The 25,341-nt window shown below is 40.7% G+C and overlaps 1 protein-coding gene across 1 annotated transcript in view; it reads right to left on the reverse strand.

Moving 5' to 3' along the window:
- CDK17 (cyclin dependent kinase 17) overlaps positions 1–25,341 on the reverse strand; it is a 132,863-nt gene that overhangs the window by 20,946 nt on the left and 86,576 nt on the right. Inside the window, exons 4-5 of the mRNA XM_038756188.1 lie at positions 24,187–24,320; positions 9,415–9,540 (exon numbers count right to left, since the gene is read on the reverse strand). Of these exons, the coding sequence (XP_038612116.1) occupies positions 9,415–9,540; positions 24,187–24,320 (260 nt within the window). The remainder of the gene's footprint in view (positions 1–9,414; positions 9,541–24,186; positions 24,321–25,341) is intronic.

Here is a 25,341-nt window from a genome sequence, read left to right on the forward strand (position 1 = left end):
GACTTGGTAACTGCTAAAGTTAGACGGACAACTTTTTTTCACAGGACTCAAATTAGATGTACTAAATTGAAGGATCTAGTTTTGGTAAAAAGTCCAAAATCTGTTTGCTCTGAAGTCCTGGCAGGGCCGGATGGAGCTCGGAGCGAGGTCTAGGGTGACACCGTATCATCACCAGGTTGTGCAATTATGCACACTCGCAGGCCGGTGCCCCACGTTGGGTCCCCAGAGACGACCGCTACCCATGATTCCAATTAGGTTGCTGTGTGACACTGGGAAAGTCCCTGCACTTCTCTGTGCCTCAGTGACCTCATCTGTAAAATGGGGATTGAGACCGTGAACCCCATGTGGGACAGGGGACTGTGTCCAACGGGATTTGCTTCCATCCACCCCAGTGCTTAGTACAGTGCCTGGCACATAGTAAGCACTTAGCAAATGCCATAAACATTATTAATGATTAATTAGGAAGCAGTTCTGCCCCAGGGTTGAGGGGGTAAGGATTAGCCAGGCAAAGACCCAGCTCATAACTGCATGGAGAAGAATACAGGCTGAATCAATAGAGGTGCCAAATGAATGGACTTTTAAAGGTCATAGTTTCTGAAGTACTAGGTTTCAATAGTACAGATTTAAAGCTGGTTGAATGAGTATGCTCTGCTATGCTATGGGTAGAGGGAAATCAACAATAGGCTTGGATAGGAAAAAAAAACCAGTACTAGCAGTTGGTTAACTGGTCAGAAGCACCAAGATGAAATGAGGGCTAAGGAGCACATCAAAATATTACCGTGGCTCAGTGGAAAGAGCACGGGCTTTGGAGTCCGAGGTCCTGGGTTCGAATCCCGGCTCCGCCAACTGTCAGCTGTGTGACTTTGGGCAAGTCACTTAACTTCTCTGTGCCTCAGTTGCCTCATCTAGAAAATGCGGATTAAGACTGTAAGCCCCCGTGGGACAACCTGATCACCTTGTAACCTCCCCAGTGCTTAGAACAGTGCTTTGCACATAGTAAGCGCTTAATAAATGCCATTATTATTATTACTGTGAGAGGAAAAAGCAGTATGGGGTCGCATATCTAAGCAACAGCTATGGGGCATTTAAGGCCTTTGAGAGAAAGTAAGGCCATGTCACTACTTGGCTTCTGAAACTCTTAAAATGCTACATCTTCATTTCAACATGCTACATGTTCATCTTCAATAGTCTCACTGACAATATTTTGGCCAGCAGGGATCATATTACTGTTCAAAGCAAACAATTCAAAAACTGGCTTTGTCTTTGTTCACTCCTACTTTACTTCCTCTTGAGATTAGAGTATATAGTATATATTGTTCCGGTTCATATGGAGCTACTCTTTAGCAATGGTCATATCCTTAAAGTTTAACCAAGGAGGAAACACCCTAAGTGTTACCTTGGCCTACATTCAATTTTAATCCAACTGTAAACAATTTATTGACACCCTGTCAATTTCCTTCTCTGATAAAAGCTGTCAAATTGCCATTGGCTTTAATTCACATTAAAATGTTATGCCTTATATAAAACTGACCGTGGGTGCAATGAAAAACAAACAAAAAGATGATTTTTGAAACAAAAAATAATCTGAACAGACTGTGACAAAGTACATGCTTGGGGCCTTTTCGAGGTGAGTTTCTCTGCTCCTCTGGACTACAAGCATCAAATGCACTGGAGGTGGAAACGATGTGCCCTTTTTTTAAATATTCATTTAAAAATATTTTCACTCTTTATTTGGAGGCTTTCCAGCACCCCATCCTGATCACTGTAAAGCATTCCTGCCCTTTTTCAAATGAAGAGCTGATATAATCTTCTTACTAGCATGTAGCGTGGAAAGGGGAAGGCTGATGGACTGCATAGTGCCCTTTCCCAAACACCTATTTAAGTCCTACTATGCAGGGTGGATGGAAAGCAGGGAAGACCTTTTTTTTTTAAGTCTCGATCCCCATCTTATAGATGAGGTGACTGAGAAAGTGAAATGACTTGTCACACAGCAGACAAGTGGTAGAACAGGGATTAGAACCCATTACCTTCTGATTCCCAGGCCCATGTTCTATTCATTATGCCATGCTGCTTCTCTTATGACAATAAAGCTTAGAACAGTGCTTTGCACGTAGTAAGCGCTTAATAAATGCCATCATTATTAATAAAGCTCTGTGTAATATAAGGACCACACGGAGAAAGTAAAAGCCAGGGTGCTTGGGCAGTGAATGTGTCTACCTACTCTGTTACGTTGTATTGTATTCTCTCAAGCGCTTTGTACAGTGCTCTGCACACAGTAAGTGCTCAGTAAATACGACTGACTGATTGCTTGTCCAGGTGAATTTTCTGCTGCTTTAAGACTGCACACCAAATACACCTGGGCCAATGCAATGTCTTTCAGAATCAGGGGTATGATTTTCAAGGAATGTGACTCATTATTAGTTCAGGTCTATTAAGATAAAAATGCCATGCATTTTAGTGACTTCACTATTGGACTGGATAAGCAGTGGCTGTAATAAAGTCATGAAAGCTGCATCCATCACTTACATTTACAAAGAATAGTCGCTCAGTCCATTTCCCACCTCCTCTTAGGTTGGAATTCAGTGACATCATTAAAATTTGCTGACAGAAAGTAAATACTGTTCTGTAATCACAATGTGGAATTTAGATCTGAACAGTGTAGCTATAAAATGAAGTGGCTCAACTACATTCTATCATATCAAGGCGAGAGGAACAAACAGTTCAGATAAAGGGCATGGACTTTTAGATCCAGGCAGTCCACAGGAGTACCTGCCTATCTACATCTGAAACAAACCAAAACTCCTTAACATCGGTTTTAAAGCACTCAATCAGTTCTCCTCCTCCTATCTTATCTCTCTAATTTCCTTCTACAACACAGTCTGCATATTTTGCTCCTCTAACACCAAACTACTCACTATACCTTGATCGCTCATCTCATCTATCTCTCTGTCAATCCCTCTCCCTCAGGCCTGGAACTGCCTTTCTATCTATCATCTATCTATATATTAATGATATTTGTTAAGTGTCTACTATGGGTCAGGCAGTGCACAAAGCGCTGGGGTAGATAAAAGGTTGGACACAGCCCATGACCCATATGGACACTAGTATTTAATCCCCATTTCACAAATGAGGTAACTGGGGCACAGAGAAGTTAAGTGCCTTGTGCAAGGTCACACAGCAGAGAAGAGGTGGAGCTGGGATTAAAACCCAGGTCCTCTGACTCCCAGGATTGTGCTCTTTTCAATAGGCCATGGTGCTTCGTATTTGATAGACCACCTCTCTCCCCACCTTCAAAGCCTTATTAAAATCACTTCTCATCTGTTTCAAGAAGCCTTCCCTGATTAAGTCCTCATTTTCCCTACTCCTCCCATCTGAACTGTCAATGCACTTGGACCCGTACCCTTTAAGCACTTGATGTTCACCCTCCCCTCAGCCCCACAGCACTTATGTAGTGTAAAGACTTTGGGGCTGGGAGTCAGAGGACCTGGGTTCTAGTCCTGGCTCCACCAATCAATCATATTTATTGAGCAGTCACTGTGTGCAGAACACTGAACTAAGTGCCCAGGAGAGTAAAACACAATAGAATAAACAGACATGTTCCCTGCCCACAATGAGCTTACAGTCTAGAGGGGGAGACAGACACACTTGCTCAATAAATACCTTTAATTGATTGACTGATGCCCTAAAAAAATACCTAGAAAATAAAATACCACTTAGGAAAAACAAAACACTTCTGTACTCAAGAACTTAATAATATAATTAGGTCCTTGTTTTGAAGGCTTAATCACATTCTTCACAAAACCTCCTCTTTGTACTCTCATCAGCTCACTCTGACAGAACTGACAATAGAGATGGAATGACTGGCTTAATGACAATCTTCTACAGAAAATATTCAATAGGCAGAGGAGAAGGTTGAAGAAATTGTGGGTTCCACAACTGCTCTGCCAACAAGAAAGAAAACAAAGGCCAACTTTATTTAGACTCTAGTTAGGATTACATTACCTACCCATCTGGTTGGAATTACAGTCCCCGTACCATGGAGCTGGAAAAAGATTTATTCAGTGCTGAATATTTTATAAAGTTAACTGGAGAAACGGCATGAACTTCAAAGTACATTGTGACATAAAGAGCCACTCATTCCTGCCTAACTCAGTCTCCCAGCCCCTGGACCTGACTCATTGAAGCTTCTCCTTGTTTCAGCAGAGCTGTTCAAAATTTGCCAGCAGCAAGTAAATTCGGGTACACACAGCTGCTTGGGGGCGGGGGCTAGGGAGGGTGGCAGAGAGCTGAAGCTCTGCCCAGCCAGATAGAAGTACCTGTGTGTTCATTCCCGATGACGTTTGTCTTCAATAGTCTAACAGTCTCAGAGCAAAACCTCAAGATAATTGAGGAGGAGGAAGAAGAGAATGTTCCCAAAGTTCTGGAACTTCCTCAAAGTCAGAAGAATCACGGGACATTTCCTGGTCCTGCACTTTAACACGCACAGAGCCGTGTGGAGAAGCAGCATGACCTAATGGACAGAGCACAGGCCTGAAAGTCAGAAGGACCCGGGTTCTAATTTCGGCCTCGCCACTTGTCTGCTGTGTGACTTTAGGCAAATCACTTCTCTTCTTTGTGCCTCGGTTACCTCACCTGGAAAATGGGATTAAGAATGTCAGCCCCACTGTGTCCAACCTTGTATCTACCTCAGCACTCAACAATAATAATAATAATGGCATTTATTAAGCGCTTACTATGTGCAAAGCACTGTTCTAAGCGCTGGGGAGGTTACAAGGTGATCAGGTTGTCCCACAGGGGGCTCACAGTCTTAATCCCCATTTTCCAGATGAGGTAATGAGGCACACAGAAGTTAAGTGACTTGCCCAAAGTCACAGAGCTGACAGTTGGCGGAGCGTGATTTGAACCCATGACCTCCGACTCCAAAGCCCGTGCTCTTTCCACTGAGCCATGCTGCTTCTCTAATACAGTGTCTGGCACATAGTAAGCCCTTAAAAAATACCATAAATTTTTTTTAAAAGCCAAAATTGTATGGCCACCATGCCATAGTTGAGGAACCTAGGAGTTATGATTGCCAAGCTATATGAAATTAAAGCGAATCTTCCCCAAAACATCTTAACTCTAGTCAGAGTCTTTCTGTGGTTACTCAGCTGCTGTAACTTCTTCTTCTTCCTTGATTCTGGCCGGGATCATGAGGTGAAGTATTCTAAGCAGTTGTCGTGACTGGAACTTTGCTTCAAAATCCACAAATCCACAAGGGGATGAATGTTCTTTGAATTGTGGGAAGTATCAGAGCTCAAGGATGACACTGCCACATCTATCATGGGACTGGGGAGCTAATGGAGGTGTTTGTTATAGTGAAGGAGACAAGAGGCTTATACAACTCTTCTTTACCTACAGGATGCACTGCTCTCTGCATGACACTCCCCACACCCCAGAAAAACCTCCTAATCTGTTCATCTCCTTAGTATATATTGAGCATTAATATATATTCTGGGAATGTTTCAGCTACTTTCTAAACTTATTTTTGCACTAGTCTTAATTAGCTCCTTCAAGACTATAAAGCAGTATGTATTTTTTTCCACTGTGTCATTTTACTTTCATTTCATTTTTTTTTGGCAGAAAATAGGTCTGGTTTTTTAAATGTATTCTTTTTGCCTACCCAAGCATTGAAAGCCAATGTAGAAACAAGACTTCAGTTAATGCTATAAATCTATATCATTTACATGTTAGTGTTGCTAACAGAAAATAGAGAATAAGGAAAGATTAACACTTTTAGAGGGATTGACAATCTTAGTCCATTTTAAAATCTGAACCTACTTACCTACCTACCTATCTTTACACAAAAGATTCATTCATTCATTCAATCGTATTTATTGAGCGCTTACTGTGTGCAGAGCACTGCACTAAGCGCTTGGGAAATACAAGTCGGCAACATATAGAGACGGTATCTACCCAACAGCAGGCTCACAGTCTAGACGGGAGAGACAGACAACAAAACAAAACATATTAACAAAATAAATAGAATAAATATGTACAAATAAAATAGAGTAATAAATACGTACAAACATTTATACATATCTACAGGTGCTGTGAGGAGGGGAAGGAAACGGTGAGCCCGCTGTCGGGCTCACAGTCTAGAAGGGGGGAGACAGAGAACAAAACAAAACATATTAACAAAATAAAATAAATAGAATAAATATGTACAAATAAAATAAATGGAGTAATATGTACAAACATCTATACGTATCTACAGGTGCTGTGGGGAGGGGAAGGAGACTGTGGGCCCGCTGTCGGGTTCACAGTCTAGAAGGGGGAGACAGAGAACAAAACAAAACATATTAACAAAATAAAATAAATAGAATAAATATGTACAAATAAAAGAGAGTAATAAATACATGCAAACATCTATACATATCTACAGGTGCTGTGGGGAGGGGAAGGAGACAAAACATATTAACAAAATAAATAGAATAAATATGTACAAATAAAATAAATAGAGTAATAAATACATACAAACATTTATACATATCTACAGGTGCTGTGGGGAGGGGAAGGAAATGGTGAGCCCGCTGTTGGGCTCACAGTCTGGAAGGGGGAGACAGAGAACAAAACAAAACATATTAACAAAATAAAATAAATAGAATAAATATGTACAACTAAATTAAATGGAGTAATAAATACGTACAAACATCTATACATATTTACAGGTGCTGTGGGGAGGGGAAGGAGACTGTGAGCCTGCTGTCGGGCTCACAGTCTAGAAGGGGGAGACAGAGAACAAAACAAAACAGATTAACAAAATAAAATAAATAGAATAAATATGTACAAATAAAATAGAGTAATAAATACATGCAAACACCTATACATATCTACAGGTGCTGTGGGGAGGGGAAGGAGACTGTGAGCCCGCTGTCGGGCTCACAGTCTGGAAGGTAGAGACAGAGAGCAAAACAAAACATATTAACAAAAGATATACTTATCCCCCAGAATAAGAGTTCTAGGCTACGCAAATAACAATTCCTCTACATGCAATGCCTCCATTCTAAAACTGGGCTCTGGCTGCATAGTATTCTAGACTGTGAGCCTGCTGTTGGGTAGGGACTGTCTCTATATGTTGCCAACTTGTACTTCCCAAGCGCTTAGTACAGTGCCTGCACACAGTAAGCGCTCAATAAATACGACTGAATGAATAATCTAATGCATTTCTAAAGAACTAAGCAGTTCTGAAGGTGGCCAGGAATGAAACATGACTGCATCCATAAACTAGAACAGAGCTGCCAGGTTTCATTTCAGGCCTACAAGTCGCGGCAGAATCTCTTTAAAGAAGGCAGGGGGAGAAAAAACAATCATGCTCAAGGCAAATCAAACTTCCACTCTCTATGCACTAAAAAGGCTTTAGAGGGTGCTGTTTTACTTCACTTCATTTTAGGCTGCAAAATAGCAATAAAGCTGGGCTTCAGGTCCTATAAAGTGCATGCAGGCATCCCCATTCTAGTACTCAACTCTCTGGTTGATGGAGGCAGCGTGTCTGAGCCATCCTGCCAGCTTGCAGAGCAGCAGCATCAATCGTATTTATTGAGCACTTACTGTGTGCAGAGCACTGTACTAAGCGCTTGGGAAGTACAAGTTGGCAACATATAGAGACAGTCCCTACCCAACAGTGGGCTCACAGTCTAAAGCAGCATGGCTCGGTGGAAGGAGGCCAGGGCTTGGGAGTCAGAGGTCATGGGTTCTAATTCCGGCTCTGCCACTTATCAGCTGTGTGAATGACTTTGGGCAAACTATCATCATCATCATCATCATCAATCGTATTTATTGAGCGCTTACTGTGGGCAGAGCGCTGTACTAAGCGCTTGGGAAGTACAAGTTGGCAACATAGAGAGACGGTCCCTACCCAACAGTGGGCTCACAGTCTAAAAGGGGGAGACGGAGAACAAAACCAAACATACTAACAAAATAAAATAAATAGAATAGATACGTACAAGTAAAATAGAGTAATAAATATGTACAAACATATATACATATATACAGTAATTTACAGAGAAGTAAATTACTTCTCTGTGCCTCAGTTACCTCATCTGTAAAATGGGAACTAAGACTTTGAGCCCCACGTGGGACAACCTGATCACCTTGTATCCTCTTAGTGCTTAGAACAGTGCTTTGCACATAGTAAGTGCTTAACAAATACCATTACTATTATTATTCTGTTTAGAGATTTACTGTTGATCCTGAATGGGCAGGGAGCTAGAAATGGCTCTCTACTGTATTTCCAAGAAATAAAATGTGGAGGAATTATTTCTCAAACACACATACACACTCACCAAAACAGTGCCATCTTCACATATGAATGACCTTCATATTTATAAACACAAATGCACACCTGCATTTTTTACACAAATGCATTTTTTGAGCCACAATGTAGCATGAATGACTCAGCTGATGGTGATCATGCCATGTCAACTCTATCCAATACTAATGGGGATATTTCTCAGCATTTCATATTGAGATTCCCTAGTGAGAGTATAGCTCAGATTGAGTGACAGCACAGTTAATACAAGATAGCTAAGTGGCTGCTAATTAACTTTTACGAATAAAGAGATGTTTCAGGTCTTTCATAGAAACACAAGTTCATGGAAATATACTTCTGATTATTTACATATGCTTTTAATGAAAAGGCCATTGAATGCGAACCAGAAAATAGCTGCTAACAAATTTCCCGAGTTTGTTTATACAGAGAAATAAGAAGTGATTCTGGATATATCTAGGTGTAGGAGAAAGGATGATATCATTTCCAGAAAATGGAAACGATTTGAAGTGACAAATTTCCAAAACACCTAGAAAGCTAAGGCATATTTTCAAATACACCTTTTCAATAACAATGGTGGCTTTAACAGTTATGGATTTAACAGTTACTAATTCACTAACAAGAGGGTCCAAATTTAAAGATCAACAGTATAAATTTAATCAAAATAAGTATGGCAGAATTTAAGTACAGAAGGATTACAAAATAACCTTTCACTTCCCATTTTAAGGGAGCTTTCCAAAAATCTCAGGTAATAGTATTACCCAACAAAGCCCCTGCATTCAGCCACAACAAGAAAAAACTCTTAGAAATGGAAATGACAAAACCCAGAAAGGAATATTTTAACTAGTATAGCGCTCCGCACATAGTAAGCACTCAATAAATACCATTGATAAATGACTGATTAGACTGTGAGTGCCGTGGGGGACAGGGACTGTGTCCGATGTGATTAACTTGTATCCACCCCAGAGCTTAGAACAGTGCTTAACATAAAGTGCTAAACAAGTGCAACAATAATAATAATACTGCTTATACCTGAAAGGTTAATTAAGCTGATTTGAAAAAGTGTGAGAGAGAGAGAGAGAGAGCGAGAGAGACCCATAAAACCTTACTAGAGAAGCTCGACGAGACCTTCGACTCATTGGCTGATCAAATGGTGGACTGTTTATCTGGAGTTTTTCCAGATATCCATCAGGTATCCTGATATCTGCAGGTAGTGACAGGCGCTTGTTTAAGTCCTGAAAAGACAGGAGATAAATATCTATAAAGAGGAGGTAAAGGCACTGTGCTTTTAGATTGATAGCACCTAGTGTATTTTATTTGACTGACATGTGACAAAAATATAGAAATGACAATATTGTAGTTTAAGGGGAAAATAGTGAATTGTTCAGAAGGTGATGCATAAAGTCTACGTGCTAACATACTTATATGACATTTATTGACTAAATTTTCCCTGGGTGATTTTAGCTAGGTTTATTTTCCATTTGCTTATCTTCCCTCATTAGACTGTACATTCCTCAAGGGCATAAATGATGTCACTTACTTGGGCAGGAAATGTGTCTACCAACTGCTATGTTGTACTCTCCCAAGCGCTTAGTAGAGTGTACACACAGTGAGTTCTCAATAAATACCATTGATTGAATACTTCTGAATCCCCAAGCTTACATTAGGTGCTTAAGAAACACTTCTTAGAATGACAAAGATGGTGTGACCTAAAGACTGATATTTGATCAACAATCCCTTTTACATTTGGCCTAAATAAAGAATGCTCTTTGAAGGACCCCATTCACTTGGCATTTTCACTTTTTGGTGGAGTTTTCATTTGGCTAACAGGGTCCTCCAAAAGCCTTTGCTCTCTGAGGACCACACCATTCCCAACCAGCCACAGTTTCTAACATTTTACGGTCAGTGTCCTCTCCGATATAGTTTCAAACGAGGTAGGAAATTTTTGAAACATTTTTCCCATTTAGATAAGCAGGAATAATTAAGGCTTCCCAGACATCTTGGATGCTGCTCTCAATGATGATTCTGCCTCTTCACAACAGAGCAACTATTTACATTAGGATGCCCACTGCAGTCGGTCATTGGCATTTATTCAGTACTTTAGTGTATGCAGAGTAACAACAACAATAATAATAATCATTAAGAAGAATAATAATAATTATAATAATAATGGTATGTGTCAAGCACTTAACCAAGCGTTGGGGTAGATACAAGATAATCAAGTCTCACTTGGGGCTCACAGTCTAATAGGAGGGAGCACAGGCATCAAATCCCTATTTTGTAGATGAGGGGACTGAGGCACAGAGAAGTTAAGTGACTTGTCCAAGGTCACACAGTAGACAAGTGGTGGGGTCAGAATAAGAACCCAGGACCTCTGACTCTCAGGCCCGTACTCTTTCCACTAGGCCACGCTGCTGCACTAAATCCTTGGAAGAGTTCAGCAGACACAAAAGGCACATACCCATTCTGAAGAAACTTACAATGCAGGAGGCTCTGTTCAGGAAAAGTGGTAGTCCACAATGGACACAGTCCCTGTCCCACTTGGGGCTCACAGTCTAAGTAGGAGGGGGCAGGATTTAATCTCATTTTATAGTTGAGGAAACTGAAGCACAGAGAACTTAAATGACTTGTGCAAGGTCAAACAGCAAGCAATCAGCAGAGCTAGGATTAGAACCCAGGTCCCCTGACTCCCAAGCTCATGCTCTTTCCGCGAGGCTTTGCTGCTTCTCTCTCTAACGTTTCTCTCCCCTGCTAGAGTGTGAGAGCTACCTGAGGACAGGGACTTTGCCTACTTACTCTATTGTAATGCTCCAGTGTTCTGCACCTATTAAGTGTTCAATAAATACCTTGGTTTGAGGAAGTGGAGGAAGTGAATGGAAGTGAATGTAATTAGCACTTCAAACTTAACATGTCCCTAAAAGAACTCCTCATCACCCCCTCCCAAAACACACACACAACCCCCCCCACCCCCACCAAGAAATTGCAACTTCAGTTTTCCACTGGTAGTTCACATCTGTCTCTTCAAAGTAATAATACATGGAATTTTGTGTTGGAACAGCAGAAGTGGAAAACAAAATCGGTCCAGTAGGTGTTTTGTTTTGTTTTTTTGCCAGAAGGCAGAAAGTGCAGGGAGAAATGAAATGACACTACAAACCATCTGGTCTCAAATGAAATATGTCATTTCTGGATTTGATTTATTTGGATTTAAAGGCCTCATTTTTTGGCACACCAGGCAGCCTGGCCTCAGTACAGCAAGGAGCTGGTAGCCTCTGGGTTTTGCTTCTAACTAGTTCCTGTTAGTCTTTTGCAGGAGCAGTGTGGTTGTGCTAAAAACAATTATTGAAAATGCCATTTCACATCTATGCATGAACTTTAGAGGTGGCTATGTTAACACCACCACAGAGAGAAGTAACTGTGCTTTCAAGCCAATAAATGTCCATCTGATTGCCCAGATAATCCATAATAGGTCAGACAAAACTTAATTGTGCTTTTTGGAGAATAAGTATCGTGCTAAATCAGCCACCTCACCCTGCTTAGCTCACATCAGTAAGACAATGTATCAGCTTCAGCCATCAGTTGTTCACCAATAAGATTTATACAGTCTCTTTTGTTCACTGGAGAACACTTAATAAGACCAAACCACAGAATGACATTGTCTATCCAGTTCAAATAGGATGAATGGTACATTAGTACATGCACACACTAGCTTCAAAGGAGACAAGCACGAGTTGCCAAATTATTTAATTTTTAAAATTTTTACCCAAGTAAAATACTTGACTCTAAATTAACATTCATGAACACACGACAAATCAATCTAGCTCATGAATTCTATCTTGCCTTGGGCTATTTTTTAAAATCTGCTTTCATGAATAACTCTGTTTTTGTTTTATGACAGACATATAATGGGAAATTTAGCTAAAGTAGTCTCTGAAGAACCCAAATTCAAATATAACAGATTAAAAGGCATGTAATGACCAAAGCACTGAAGGAATGGGCAGTAGACTTATTTTTTTTAAGCGGTGTTTAAGTGCTTACCATATGTCAGCAATCAATTAATGGTATTTATTGAGCATTAACTGCTTGCAGAGCACTGTACTAAGCGCTTGGGAGAGTACAACACAATATAACAGACACTAGTGAGGGTGCAACTTTTTATGAAATGAATATTTTTGAACAAAGCGGAAAGGTTTGCAATTGTTGGGATTATGGAGAAGATGGTACTGAACTTACAAACTTCCTCCTCTGCATAACTGCTTCAGCCCAATTTTTGCGGAGGAAAAAAAGATTATTTTTTTGTGCCACATAATTGTAAGCAGAGATAGTGACGCAAAAATACCACAGAGACGAGCTCATTTTGGTGAACAGGCAGATTCTCTTTTGAAAAAGGCACGTTTCAGGGAAGGAAAAGAATAAGACGGGTTAATTCATTGAACACTTCCATACTTGGACGAGTGTAAAAGTAGTAAGAAATGTAGTCTTAAGGGCCTTTTACCTTCCTCTTCCTTTGCTTCCCTTTTAAAAAATTATCCTTTTTTTCCTCTTCCTTTTACCTCTAGACCCATGTAATAGCCCTTACCCTATGCTAATATTACAAGAATGACACGAAAAGTGGGCCAAGTATGCAAGTAAATATGGTATGTGTCAACAAAAATTTGGAAGGAATCAATAGGCTATGAACACCACTTCATCCAAAAATGAGATGGAAAGTAGCAGGAAGAAGCATTTGGTAATGACTTACTGAAAGAAAGAAAAAATGCCTGTTTTGCAACTCTAAAATACTTATCTAACACAAGTACATAGCTTCAGACAGCGTTGAAACTCTGAATCACGTTATATGATTAACTGACTCATGACAGTATCATCCTATATCATGTTCACGCCTTGAAATGCTGAATGACTGTACTTCCAAACAGGAAGTGAGTGGCTCCCTTGACATTTAACCCTTTGGCGGGGCTTATTTCTGATTCTTTAAATCATGGCAGATAACTTCATCACAGCAATGTGCACACTGCTTCATTCATTTATGTATTTGCTATTAAAATATCTATTGAAAACAAGAAGTCTTAGCCTTTTTCAATTCACATCCAAGTTACCTATTCCTGGGTTAATACCTATCGAGGAAGTGACACTGTAATCACTACTTCTAAAGATTTAATGAGATAGCTGTGGTCACTAATTACTGTCCAGGTAGCAGAAAAGACAAAATCTGCTTTTGATTTTACTCATCAAGTGAGGAAAACAGCCTTCCATAAAAGAGACTTAACTTCCTTTATTATCCCAGTCTATACGCCTTCCCAAACCCACCCATGATGTTTAAATTATCTTTTCTATTCAATTTTAAAATGGCATTTAAGTGCTTACTATGTGCCAGGCATTGTAATAAGTGCTGGGGTAGATACAGGCTAATCAAGTTGGACCCCGTATTACATATGAGGTAACTGAGGCACAGGGAAGGTGACTTGCCCAAAGTCATAAAGCAGATAAGTGGCAGAGCTGGGATTAGAACCTGGGTCCTTTGATTCCCAGGCCTATGCTCTGTTGGCTAGGCCAGGCTGCTTCCCTTCAAGTGAATAGCCATTTCACGTGTGCAGGAAAGTTTAAGTGATTCTAAACTTCAGTTAGAAAAAGGACTTGAATGATGAGGATGCTAACACCACAGTTTTATTTACAAACCCAAAAATTTAGATATTTTTGAAGGGGTGGGCTTGGAGGGAGTAAAGCAGAGACTTATCTGCACGCCCCAGAAATCATATCGACAGAGACATATTTTCAAACAAACTGGCATTTTGCTGGAGCAGCCTACAGCCATTTCAGTCATTCAGAAACTGGATTCCTAATGTAAATGGTCACTCAGCTTCTCTAATGACTTACACAGCCTGTGGAAAAAAAAAAAAAGGAAAAGGTCCACCACAAGTTCTTGCCAAAGACAGCTTTACACACTTCGGTGAGGCACCATCCTCCCTGCTGCGCTAGTGTGAATCGTGAGTCGTGACTGCCGGCCCAAGATGACGTGGAGGTGGAAGGGGGCATAGGTTATTTGGGGTGCAGTTTGGCAGCACAGCGGGGTGGCAGGGGAAGGTTTGGGTGGGGAGGGGTGAGGGCCCCCCTCCGTGTTGCACTGGGGCCTTGATCTTGACCTTCCTTGCACCAAAGCAGCAGAAAGGACCCAAGCAGCACAGGACCTAGCCTCCACACGAGACTGACAACTCTGGGAAGGCTGAGCATTTGCGGTGGCACTTGTGGCTGCTCAACTCTGAACCACGAGCAGCCTGACATTTCTGTTGTTCTAGCCACAGGGCCCTACTGCTCCTTTTCTTTTTATTTTCTGCATTTACCCCTGTCTTTCTCTTTTACATTGCTTTGGCATCTTCACTGCTTCAACTTTCTTTATGAGTCTGTCGCTAGCCCCGCCACATTCTTAGACTGTGAGCTCGTTAAGGGCCGGTGACTATACCTAATTCTTCCCCATATATTCTTACCCGGTATGTGCTCAATAAACACTATTAATATGACTAGACTAGACTGTCAGCCCGCTGTTCGGTAGGGACTGTCTCTATGTGTTGCCGACTTGTACTTCCCAAGCGCTTAGTACAGTGCTCTGCACACAGTAAGCGCTCAATAAATACGATTGATTGATTGATTGATTGACTACTTTTGCCACTTGTCCCCATTTTAAAATTGACTTTAGGATAAACAATTGTTACGAAAGAACAGAAAAACTGCTGACTATTATGTTTTAAGCAGAAGTTCTCTGACTTCCGGTAACCCTATAGTCACAGAGAAAGTGGTGAAGTAGAGAACTCTTTGTTTTACATCATTTTAATGAGGGGACAACTCATTATCTCAAATATTTCACACTCGGTTTTGATTTTCTCAATAAAAAATTCTACCGCTGATTCTCTGATAACAGAGGTCTGATATAAACTGCAAATCACTATGTCTACACCGTACACAGATGCATTGTTGGATAGAGAAGCAGCGTGGCTCAGTGGAAAGAGCACGGGCTTTGGAGTCAGGGGTCATGGGTTCAAATCCCAGCTCCGCCAATTGTCAGCTGTGTGACTTTGAGCAAGTCACTTAACTTCTCTGTGCCTCAGTTACCTCATCTGTAAAATGGGGATTAAGACTGTGAGCCCCTAGTAGGACAACCTAATCTCCTTGTAACCTCCCCAGGATTTAGAACAGTGCTTTGCACATAGTAAGTGCTTAATAAATGCCATCATTATTATTATTAGGCTGGTAAAATCTTTGCTGCACTGTTTTTGAAAACATTTTTTAACTGCCCCAAACCAGAAGGTTACCGCAGAGCATCTGCTCAATTCCCAAGTTGAGAGAGAACCGAAATTATGGAGTTAAGACTTAAGGCTGAAGCCATGTATGGAGAGGAGAAAAACAGGAGCTGTCGTAAAAGCAAAACTAGAAATGGCTAACTGATGAAATTCAAATGCCAGAATTCCTAGTCACACATTTTACAGTCATGGCCATCAAACTAAGACATGACACTAGGCAATCAATATTAATCAACATTGGCAATGATGATAACTGTTACTAGCACTTGGATTTCACACTTTGCTGCTCTCCCAGAAAGGGGGCAATTTAGTTTAGAAGTGTTGACAAACAATCACTCTGCAAAGTGGCCCCAGGATAAGCCTCGGCCAAAGGTCCAAGAGCTGCTAGGAAACTCGATAAGTCTGTCTGAATTAAGCAGGCCCTATCTCTAGAGAAGCAGTTGTTCTAAGTAGATACAGCAGGGGCCTGGGCTTCAGAAGGACTTGGGTTCCAATCTCGGCTACACCACTTCTTTGTTACGTGAACTTGGGCAAGTCACTTCAATTCTCTGTGCCTCAGTTACCTCATTTGTAAAATGGGGATTAACACTGTGAGCTTCATGTGGGACAGAGATTGTGTCTAACTCAATTACCTTGTATCTACCCCAGGGTTTAGTACAGGGCCTGGCACATAGTAAGTGCTTAAAAAAATACCAACCCTACAGGTTTCAGCTTGAGAAGCTTCTTCCCGCTTATGGCAGGAGGTCAGTGTTCTCAACAGAAAAAGAAATACGAATGCAACACCTTCATGAGTGGGGCAAGACAATAGGTGGGATCATATGGGATGCCCTCATATATTCTCTACATTGTAAATTCCTTATGGGCAGGGAATGTGTCTACCAACTCAAACTGTACTCTCCCAAGCGCTTAGTGTGCACTCTCCACACAGTAAATGCTCAATAAATATGACTGATGGAGTGATTGACATCTTCCGAGAACTCAGACATGCCAAATGTCTACTCTAAAGGATCCCGCAGCCGGCCTTGAAAGAGAGAAGGGTGCTGGGCTGTGGAAAGTATTTCTGTAGATGGACTGATCACAACCCACTTTCAGAAGGAGGCGGTGCACAGAAGAATAGCCTAGTGGCCATGAAAGATTGGCTGCTCCTCAGATTTCTTCTCTAACACTGTTTCTGGAGGTGTTACAGAATATACCCGCCCCACACCCCGAAATACTGAGTCGTGACATATCTACCAACTCTGTTTTATTGTACTCTCCCAAACGGTTAGTACAGTGCTCTGCAAATACTGAACAGAGCTTGGCCAAAGAGGACATCGTCAGAGGGAAGAAATGTTTGCTCGCCTCGTGTCTTTATAACAAGCCCAGGACAAATTTCACTTACAGCTGAGTCTCTGATTGGATGTGAAAGGGGTCTAGTGAGCTGAGTTGGAGTAACATATGTGAGCTGCGATAAGGAGAGGGGAGGAAAATAGGGTTTAAGTTTGAAAAGACCTCTCGTGAACCTGGAGTAGAAAGAGGTTTCTTCAGACTCACCCTCAAAGAAGGCCATTTGCCAATCTGATTGAACCAGGCAGAGTAAGTCTGTCTACGATAATTAAGATTCTGCTAAATAACATCCTTGATCTTTGAGGAGACATGCCCAGGCTGGCTAGGTTTATGTGTCTAGATGCTAGGCCAAGAAATGGGGAGTTTGTGAATTGTGATTCGGCAACTGGAATTATGAGGTGGAGATTGTCAAGTACTTCTGTGAGCTGAAACACTGGCCCTAATTCCTGTTAGGATAAGGGAGGATCTATCAGAATTCTTTTTATCTTTAAAATCTGCTGGCCTCCATGGATAGCAGAAAGCGGAGTGGAACAGCATATTTAAGTATTCTTACGAAACCAAGTGACAGTGTGTTAATGACCACCTGTTTGGTACAAGGAGTTAGTTTGGGGTATTCTCAACAAACTGTGATTGGTTGTTTTCTCTAACAAGAATAAGACAATTCCACGCTTAATGGCATTAAGGACATTTAAAGATGTTATTTATATTCCAGATTCTTGAGATTTAACTTGCCTGCTACTTAGATTTCCCAATTTACTAAATAAGGAGCTGAACACTACGCAGTTCCAGGGTTTGGTAGATTTCCAACTGAAGAGTTTAGAGGGGGTTCCCTCTGATTTTCTTGAACAGTCCAAGCAAGTTGGTGATTCATCCGGTCAAGATCTGACGTGCCTTAAGACTTCTCAGAATGACTTTAGTGAACTCTGCATTGGCCACAATGGTTTCACAACCTGTTAGGTGCCCTTTATTGGAACTACTTACTAAAGATGAGATGTGGAATGGGGAGTCCCTTTCCTAAACTGAATCTCTGAACCAGCAGTGCATAGAAGTGTGTCTCTCTAGGGCCTTTCTCACCAAGGGAATAGCTGTTACTTGGGTTAAAGGGTTACCTGTCTATAACAGTTCATTCATTCAATCATATTTATTGAGCGCTGTATGCAAAGTACTATGCTAAGTGCTTGGGAGAGTACAGTGTAACAATAATCAGACACAGTTTCCACAAAGTACACTGTAAATATTGCTAGCAGTAGGTTGGTGACCGGGAAGGAATGAGGGAAGGAAGGAAGGATATGCACTGAGTTTTGCCATAACCATGTTTTCGATCTATATTTGACTAGAACATGATTAAGGAATTAGAATGCACTTTTCGACCAATGAAGCCTGTTGGTATTTGATATCCTGTGCTATTGAAACTGCGTGGTGCTCATGCATGATGCTCTGGAAAGGGTGAACACCACAGCATGAGTTTTCCTTAATGCAAGGTTGTGCAAAATGTAACCTCCAGAGGGCTGGGTGTATTGTACCTTGGACTCAGAGTCAGGTTTAAATTCTAATCAGATGTGATATACATCTGTGATATACATATATAGAAAAAGAGAGAGAGAGAGAGAGAGAGAGAGAGAGAGAGAGAGAGAGAGAGAGAGTGTATATGTGTGTGTGGGCAGGGGGGAATGCATCAAAGCGATTTTTGGTTAACCAATATATCAATGGCAGCTACGGTATTTATACTACTTACTATGTGCAGAGCACTGTACTAAGCACTTGGCAGAGAACAATAAAGTAAGTAGACAGGATCCTGACCCTCAAAGATCTTTCAATCTAGTGAGGGAAACAGATAATAAAATAAATTACAGGTAGGGAGGCAACCTAGTACAAGGATATGCACATAAGTGCTGAAGTGAACCATTGGGATTGTGGGGTAAGTTTTCCCATTGACTTAAATGTAACCTGCTAGTTCCTGCTCCCGACTTGGAGCCCGATCCCTACCAGTAGTTAAAAAGAACAGTGTAAATGACTTTCCACCACCGTCTCCTCTCCTCTTTTGTCTATTCCTCCCTCCTCTCTTTCGTTCATTCAGTTGTATTTATTGAGCGCTTACTGTATGCAGAGCACTTTACGGAGCACTTGGGAGAGTATGATATAACAATAAACAGATGCATTCCCTGCCGGGGCCTCTGTCAGAAAGGAGAACCCCAGACTGCAAGTTATGGTTTGGGAAGTGGCAAGGTGGAGGCAGGGAGAAGGAAGGAAAGGTCAGCGAAGGGGACTGCCTTCCCGCCAGTGACTGAACGTAATGTCGAGCAGGGCTTATGGTTTCTGGCCTGTGTCAGCAGCTGGTGCGGGACCAGGCTCCATGTTTTAAGCACTTAGGTTGCTCAGAACTGAGGGTACGTGTATATAACTGCATCCTTATGAAAAATCTTTCACATTCCTCAAAATAATTTACACAAGAACTCATTGTCCCTCTCCTTCAAGGAAGACACCAAGTATCACTCATTTCAGCAAATTGGGAATACTGAGGAATGGAGACGTCAGTGTACTTCTGTATAAAGACAGTCAGTCAAAAGAGTCAAGACCTGGACTTCTCACTCTGGCACTGACTCAGTATTATTACACACTCTAATTAGATTTGACTGCCCATCTTTTAGAGATTCTTCCGTGCAATAAGGAGGAACAATGTTAAATTGTCCAACTGAAAGGGTCTATGAGCTAAAAAAGATGAAGGACATGTGAAGAAGTGAAGGAATGGTCTGCTTTCAAAAGGGTAAATTGTTTCACTACTCTAGCAGAACCTAACAACGATCAGGGCAAGTAGTGACTAAATATGCCAGGAGGATGTGGTAAGTTCTGACACTCTGTGTCCACACATCACCCTCCCCTACACTGTTTTCTTTGCTTCCTACTGCCTCACTGAAATGGGGACCTGGTGATTAAGGAGAAATGCATCATATGTGGCCACAAAACACACAGACCTTAGCCCAAGCCATGCAAAAGACTGATTTCAAATTGCTGGTGAAACATTTGGAATTTCTGCAGAAGTTCAAAGTTATGTTTATTAGGGAAGCAGCACAGTCTAGTGGAAAGACCACAGGCCTGGGTGTCAGAGGACTTGGGTTCTAATCCCGGCTCTGCTACGTTTGCTGTGTGACTTGGGCAAGTCACTTTACTTCTCTGTGACTCAGTTACTTCATCACTAAAATGGGGACTAGGACTATGAGCCCTATGTGGGACAGGGATTGTGTCCTACCTGATTTGCTTGTATCTATTCCAGCACTTAGAACAGTGCTTGGCCCACAGTAAGTGCTTAACAAATACCATGATTATCATTATTATTAGAAATATGAGGATGATAATGATCACAAAAGGAGAAAACAATTAGGTCCTGACATATTCAAAAGACATATTAATGCAACAATAAAAGAGGAGTATTAAGTTCAAGAGAAACATAGGGGAGATTTTAGGCACTCAGTACAGTGCTCTGCACATAGTAAGCACTCAAATACGACTACTGCAATGATTCATCCACCTCAGTATTCTGCATAATACTGGCAACTGGTCACTCAATCGATCAATCTATGGTATTTATTGCTCACTTAGCTTGTACAGTCAATTAACTGTATTAACTGAGCACTTACTGTGTGCAAAGCACTGTACTAAGGACTTGGGAGAATACAACAGAGTTGTTGATATGATCCCCACCCTCAAGGAGCTTAAAATCTAGTGGGGGAAGACAGATATTAAAATAAATTACAGATTAGGAAAATGGCACAGTATAAAATATAAGTGCTTTGGTGCTATGAGTGGGGTCAATAACAAGTGATTAAGGGGTACAGCTCCAAATGCGCAGGTGATGTAGAAGGGGGTGAATAGAGTGAGGAAATGAGAGGTTAGTCAGGGAAGGCTTCTTGGAGGAAATGTTATTTAAATACAGGCTTTGAAAAGTGGTGGTTTGTATGATACTCTGGGGATCTGTGCAATATCCTGCCTTCCTTAACATCAATTCTCATAATTAGGGATGTACCATTTAACATCCCAAACTTTTCCCACTAGATCCCTAATTTTCCCCTTTGGGCATTTATTTCAGATCCCTTGCCCATGGGTCTGGCCAATCCCTGAATATATTTCTGTAGCCTATATAGCCCATCTTTCCCATTTTATATGTGAACAAGTGCTTCCTCTTGTCTGTGGAACCAATCACCTTCAAGCTTCAAGAGACACTTGAATACTCCCTTCAGTCCACATGGAGCAGATCTGGGAAAAGCCAGCGGTATAACACAACTATGGCATCAAACATGACATTTTAGAATTTGGTTTCTTTGAATTTCAGTTCCTAAAGTAGTAATATAATTACTCAATAAAACAAATGTCTTTAAACAATAACATGCCCCTTTGGGGAACTGTTCTGAGAAACCAGTTTTTAAGAACTATTTATAGAAGGGGATTTAAATCCAATGTATTGTTACATACACCGAAAAAGCACTTTCATTTTTTACCCTGCAATGAATATAGGTCAACTTCTACTAAATTTTCTGAATATCTTAAAGACCTTTATTTTCTAAAAGTCAGGGTTTAAGGCTCTCTCGAGATTTTGTTTTTATAGAGTTTCATCATTCACAGGTAATTTGAAGGAAAAGTTGAAAATACACACAAGCACATCCATTCTTACCAGTTTTTGAAATTTTTGGGAATCCCAGAAATGATCTGACACCCAATGCAACAACTGAGAGTGCTTATGTAAATATTTTTATAGTCTTCTATTTCCCCTCTCTGTAATCAAATTTAATGTTTGTCACCTCGAGTAGACAGCAAACTCCTTGTGGTCAGGGAACGGGTCTCCCAAATCTATTGTGCTGTACTCTCCCATGTGCTCAGTACAGTGCTCTACAAACAGTAAGTGCTCAATAAATAGCACTGATTGACAGAGACATTTTCACAGTTGCCTGATTGGAAACCATAGTCAAGATGCTCTTTATTTTATTTAAAAAAATGCACGAGACAAAAGAAACAGTCAAGGAAGAAAACGCCTATTGATCTGAAACAAATGGTTCAATTTTATGGCACATTCCATGTGTTCTATGTTTTTCTCCAAACACTCTATATTTTATCCATTTTTCAAAATCCATATCGCCATATGATCGATTCACTATGGTAAGATTGGCGGAGAAATACAGATTCTCCTAATGATCTAACTGCTTTTTAAAAGACTTTTATGGTATTTGTTAAGAGACTTACTATGTGTTAGCCCCTGAAATAAGAGCTGGGCAGATAAAAGATAATCGGGTTGGACACAGTCCCTGTCCCACACAGGGCTCACAGTCTTAATTCCCATTTTACAGATGAGGAACTGAAGCACAGAAGTGAAATGACTTGCCCAAGGTCACACAGTGGAGGAGCTGGAATTCGAACCCAGGTCCTTGTCAGAGTACTAACGTATTTATACTAATCATAGGTTGATCAAGGACAATTTTTTTTTTCTAGGTAAATGCCTTATTTTGAACTAAGGACACCAGATTGCTTAACTGTAGAGCCACTCTCTATTCAAGGCCTCTGCATAAATTACATTTATTTTCAGATGGACTAAATTTATTACTTAAAAGGAAAAGTACCATAACAAGCTAAATAGAACTCTGCCATCTGAGAGTGGGAAGAGACAGATACTAAAGGTGCACATTTTTCCCCATACTTATTAGTAGAAAAATCACCTTTTGCATGTTAGGATTATTTATTCACTCCCTGTTCATTTAAAAAAAAATTTTGTCAAGCTGAAAAATGGAGTTTGCATGGAGAAAAAAACCTTGCCTCTTAAGAGTGATTTCTAATGTTTTTGTTACTAATAGGGTAAAAATAAGGCACAGTCTGTCCACCTTTTAGTTTAAACTCAGAAACAGGATGATGTGGTCCTGATGTAGAAAGGAGCGAGGTAAACAGGGCAGCAGTCACACTCTATGGGGGTAGGTCGGGAAGGGGAGGTGGCAGAAGAAGTAAAGCAGAGTGTGTGTTTGGAGTGTGTACAGAGAGCGTACAAAGGTGTACAAACACAGAGGCTTTCCACGGACACTGGTGGCAGAGTCACTACCACAGGATCTAACTTGGAGTCCACAGGTACTGAGAGGCAGGGTCACTTTTCAACTTACCCCTGTCCTGTTAAAGCTGGGTTTTTTTTTTTTAAAGCATCAATAGTTTTCTGTGTACCTTCTGACTCAAGGAAAACTGTAGGTATAATATCCAAGTAGCTCTTTTTAGAAAAAGGTGTAATCAATATGGGAACATTTTTATAGAGCTCAACTTAGAGGAACCAAGAAAAAGCTCTGTTTTTGATACAACAATTCCAGACAAATTCAACTGATTTTTCATGAAAAGAAAATCTACTGTGTTCCACAGTTAAGCCTCAAAGGAAGTATGAAGGGACCATATTACAGGCTGCATCCTCCTCAACCAAAGTAGAACTCTGATAAAGAAAAGGAAATGCATACCTCATTCTTTTGCATGGGGAAATGACAGGACATGTGCATTAGAGGCTAGCATTCAATAGCCAGTTGCACGCATAAAGGAAATTATGTCCCTGTTTATTCATAACATATCTGTTCTTCCTTTTGTTTACTGTCCTAGAGGGTTCCATTCATCAAAACAGGAAGAAAAAGGCTCGAATTGTTAAGGCCAATCACCATTTTGTTTGTTTTACATAGGAGAAAGTCTGCCCAAGTGCCTGAAAGACTTGTAAAATCAAATGTTCAGATTTTCCTCACATAGTTTCTGAAACAAGGGGTCAGGAGAAAATTCTGAAAGGGCCACGGAGATAAAACCTTTCAAAAGTTGCTTGATTGGAAAAGCCAAAACAGAGGACCATTGCTTTCTCTTCTTTTTCTAGCTACTGTCTTCTGATAATTGGCCTGGTATTCCTTTTTGTTACCCCAGCCCGTTTTATCACCATTGCCCTTAGTTACCTCCTTGTCTTCTCAATTATTCTGCCTTATCTTATAGTCTTTCCACGCAGTTTATTTTTTCATGGAAGCAAGATGGAGAATAGAGAATCACGGGAAAATTCGTGGACTTAAAGGAGGTGGTTACTTGCTGATAAAAGTTGAAGAAACAAAAGGACGTGCTCTTATTAGAACGCTGAACTTACCGTTGATAAATTGTGTCTTCGAATGAAAGAAACAAACATCCATTTTGAAATCACCTACCAGGCATTTAGAAGCAAACGAATAATAATATGGCATTCAAGTCCCAAGTTAATTTGATACATTTGAAACACAAACCAATTACCTCCATAGATATACGTCTGTGAATCCGGTTCCTGAGACAAACACCTGTGGGCGACTGGACTTCATCAGATGAGGTCCCTGAAGCTTGATCGCTTTCGCCGTCAGATCCCATTTTTAAATTTTCATGAACAATATCTAAACCACAGAAAATATATCAGTTTAGAATGCATACTTAAACCCTTTCATATTTTGCCTTTTACTGCTAAAGATGAGAAAGCAGCTAGACTGCTTGGTCTAAAATAATGTTGTGGCTTTCCTTTAAATGTGGAAGAGGAAGTCACTAGTCTACTCTACTTGCTTCATTACACCATGTCATATCAATACATTTGAATGCCATAATCACTATTAAATATTCTCGATGGTCACAACATGTTGAACATTAATAAATTCTCTTTTGGAGACAGTTACAATATGTAGTTCAAACATGCAATTTATATGTGAAAGTCTTCTTTTAATGGTATTTGTTAAACAGTTATGTGCTAGGCACTGTACTAAGCACTTGGTTTGATAAAAAATAATCAGGTTGGACACAGTCCGTGTCCCACATGGAACTTACATTCTTAATCCCCCATTTTACAGATGGGGTACCTGAGGCACAGAGAAGTTAAGTGACTTGTCCAGGGTCACAGTAGACAAGTAGTGGAGCCAGAATTAGAACCCTGGTCCTCCTTAATCCCAGACCCGTGTTCTATCCCCTAGGTGACACTGCTTTTCAAGTCACTATACTGCATTATAAAAAAAGTGTTGAGATAGCTTTCCTCAAAAGAAATCATGAATAAATGAGGAAAAATGAATCGTGAAAATTGTGTAAGTGGTCCATTTGCTAATGCATTTTCAACTAGTTTTGCTCAATGCTGAAAAATTGATTCTGGAGCTGGCCAGTTCAGGTCAGAGGTGCTGTTCTTTCTGTCTTAAACTGTTTTTATCATCACGAAGCCCTGTGAAGTACCACCGCATGACTCTTAGTATTACAATGAGTTTGGTAGTGCAAGAATAAAGCTCACTAGTTGCAATCATCTGATTTAGTTTGGTACAGCAGGCGAGTTTTAGGGTAACATCTAATTCTCTATTCAGAGGGAGAAGTACATTCATGTGAAGCAATTCACACACACAAGGACATCCAAAGAGCTGCTGCTGTTCCTTTCCAGCAATCCGA

This window comes from Tachyglossus aculeatus, chromosome 14, assembly GCF_015852505.1.
Source record: "Tachyglossus aculeatus isolate mTacAcu1 chromosome 14, mTacAcu1.pri, whole genome shotgun sequence".
Classification (NCBI taxonomy): Eukaryota; Metazoa; Chordata; class Mammalia; order Monotremata; family Tachyglossidae; genus Tachyglossus; species Tachyglossus aculeatus.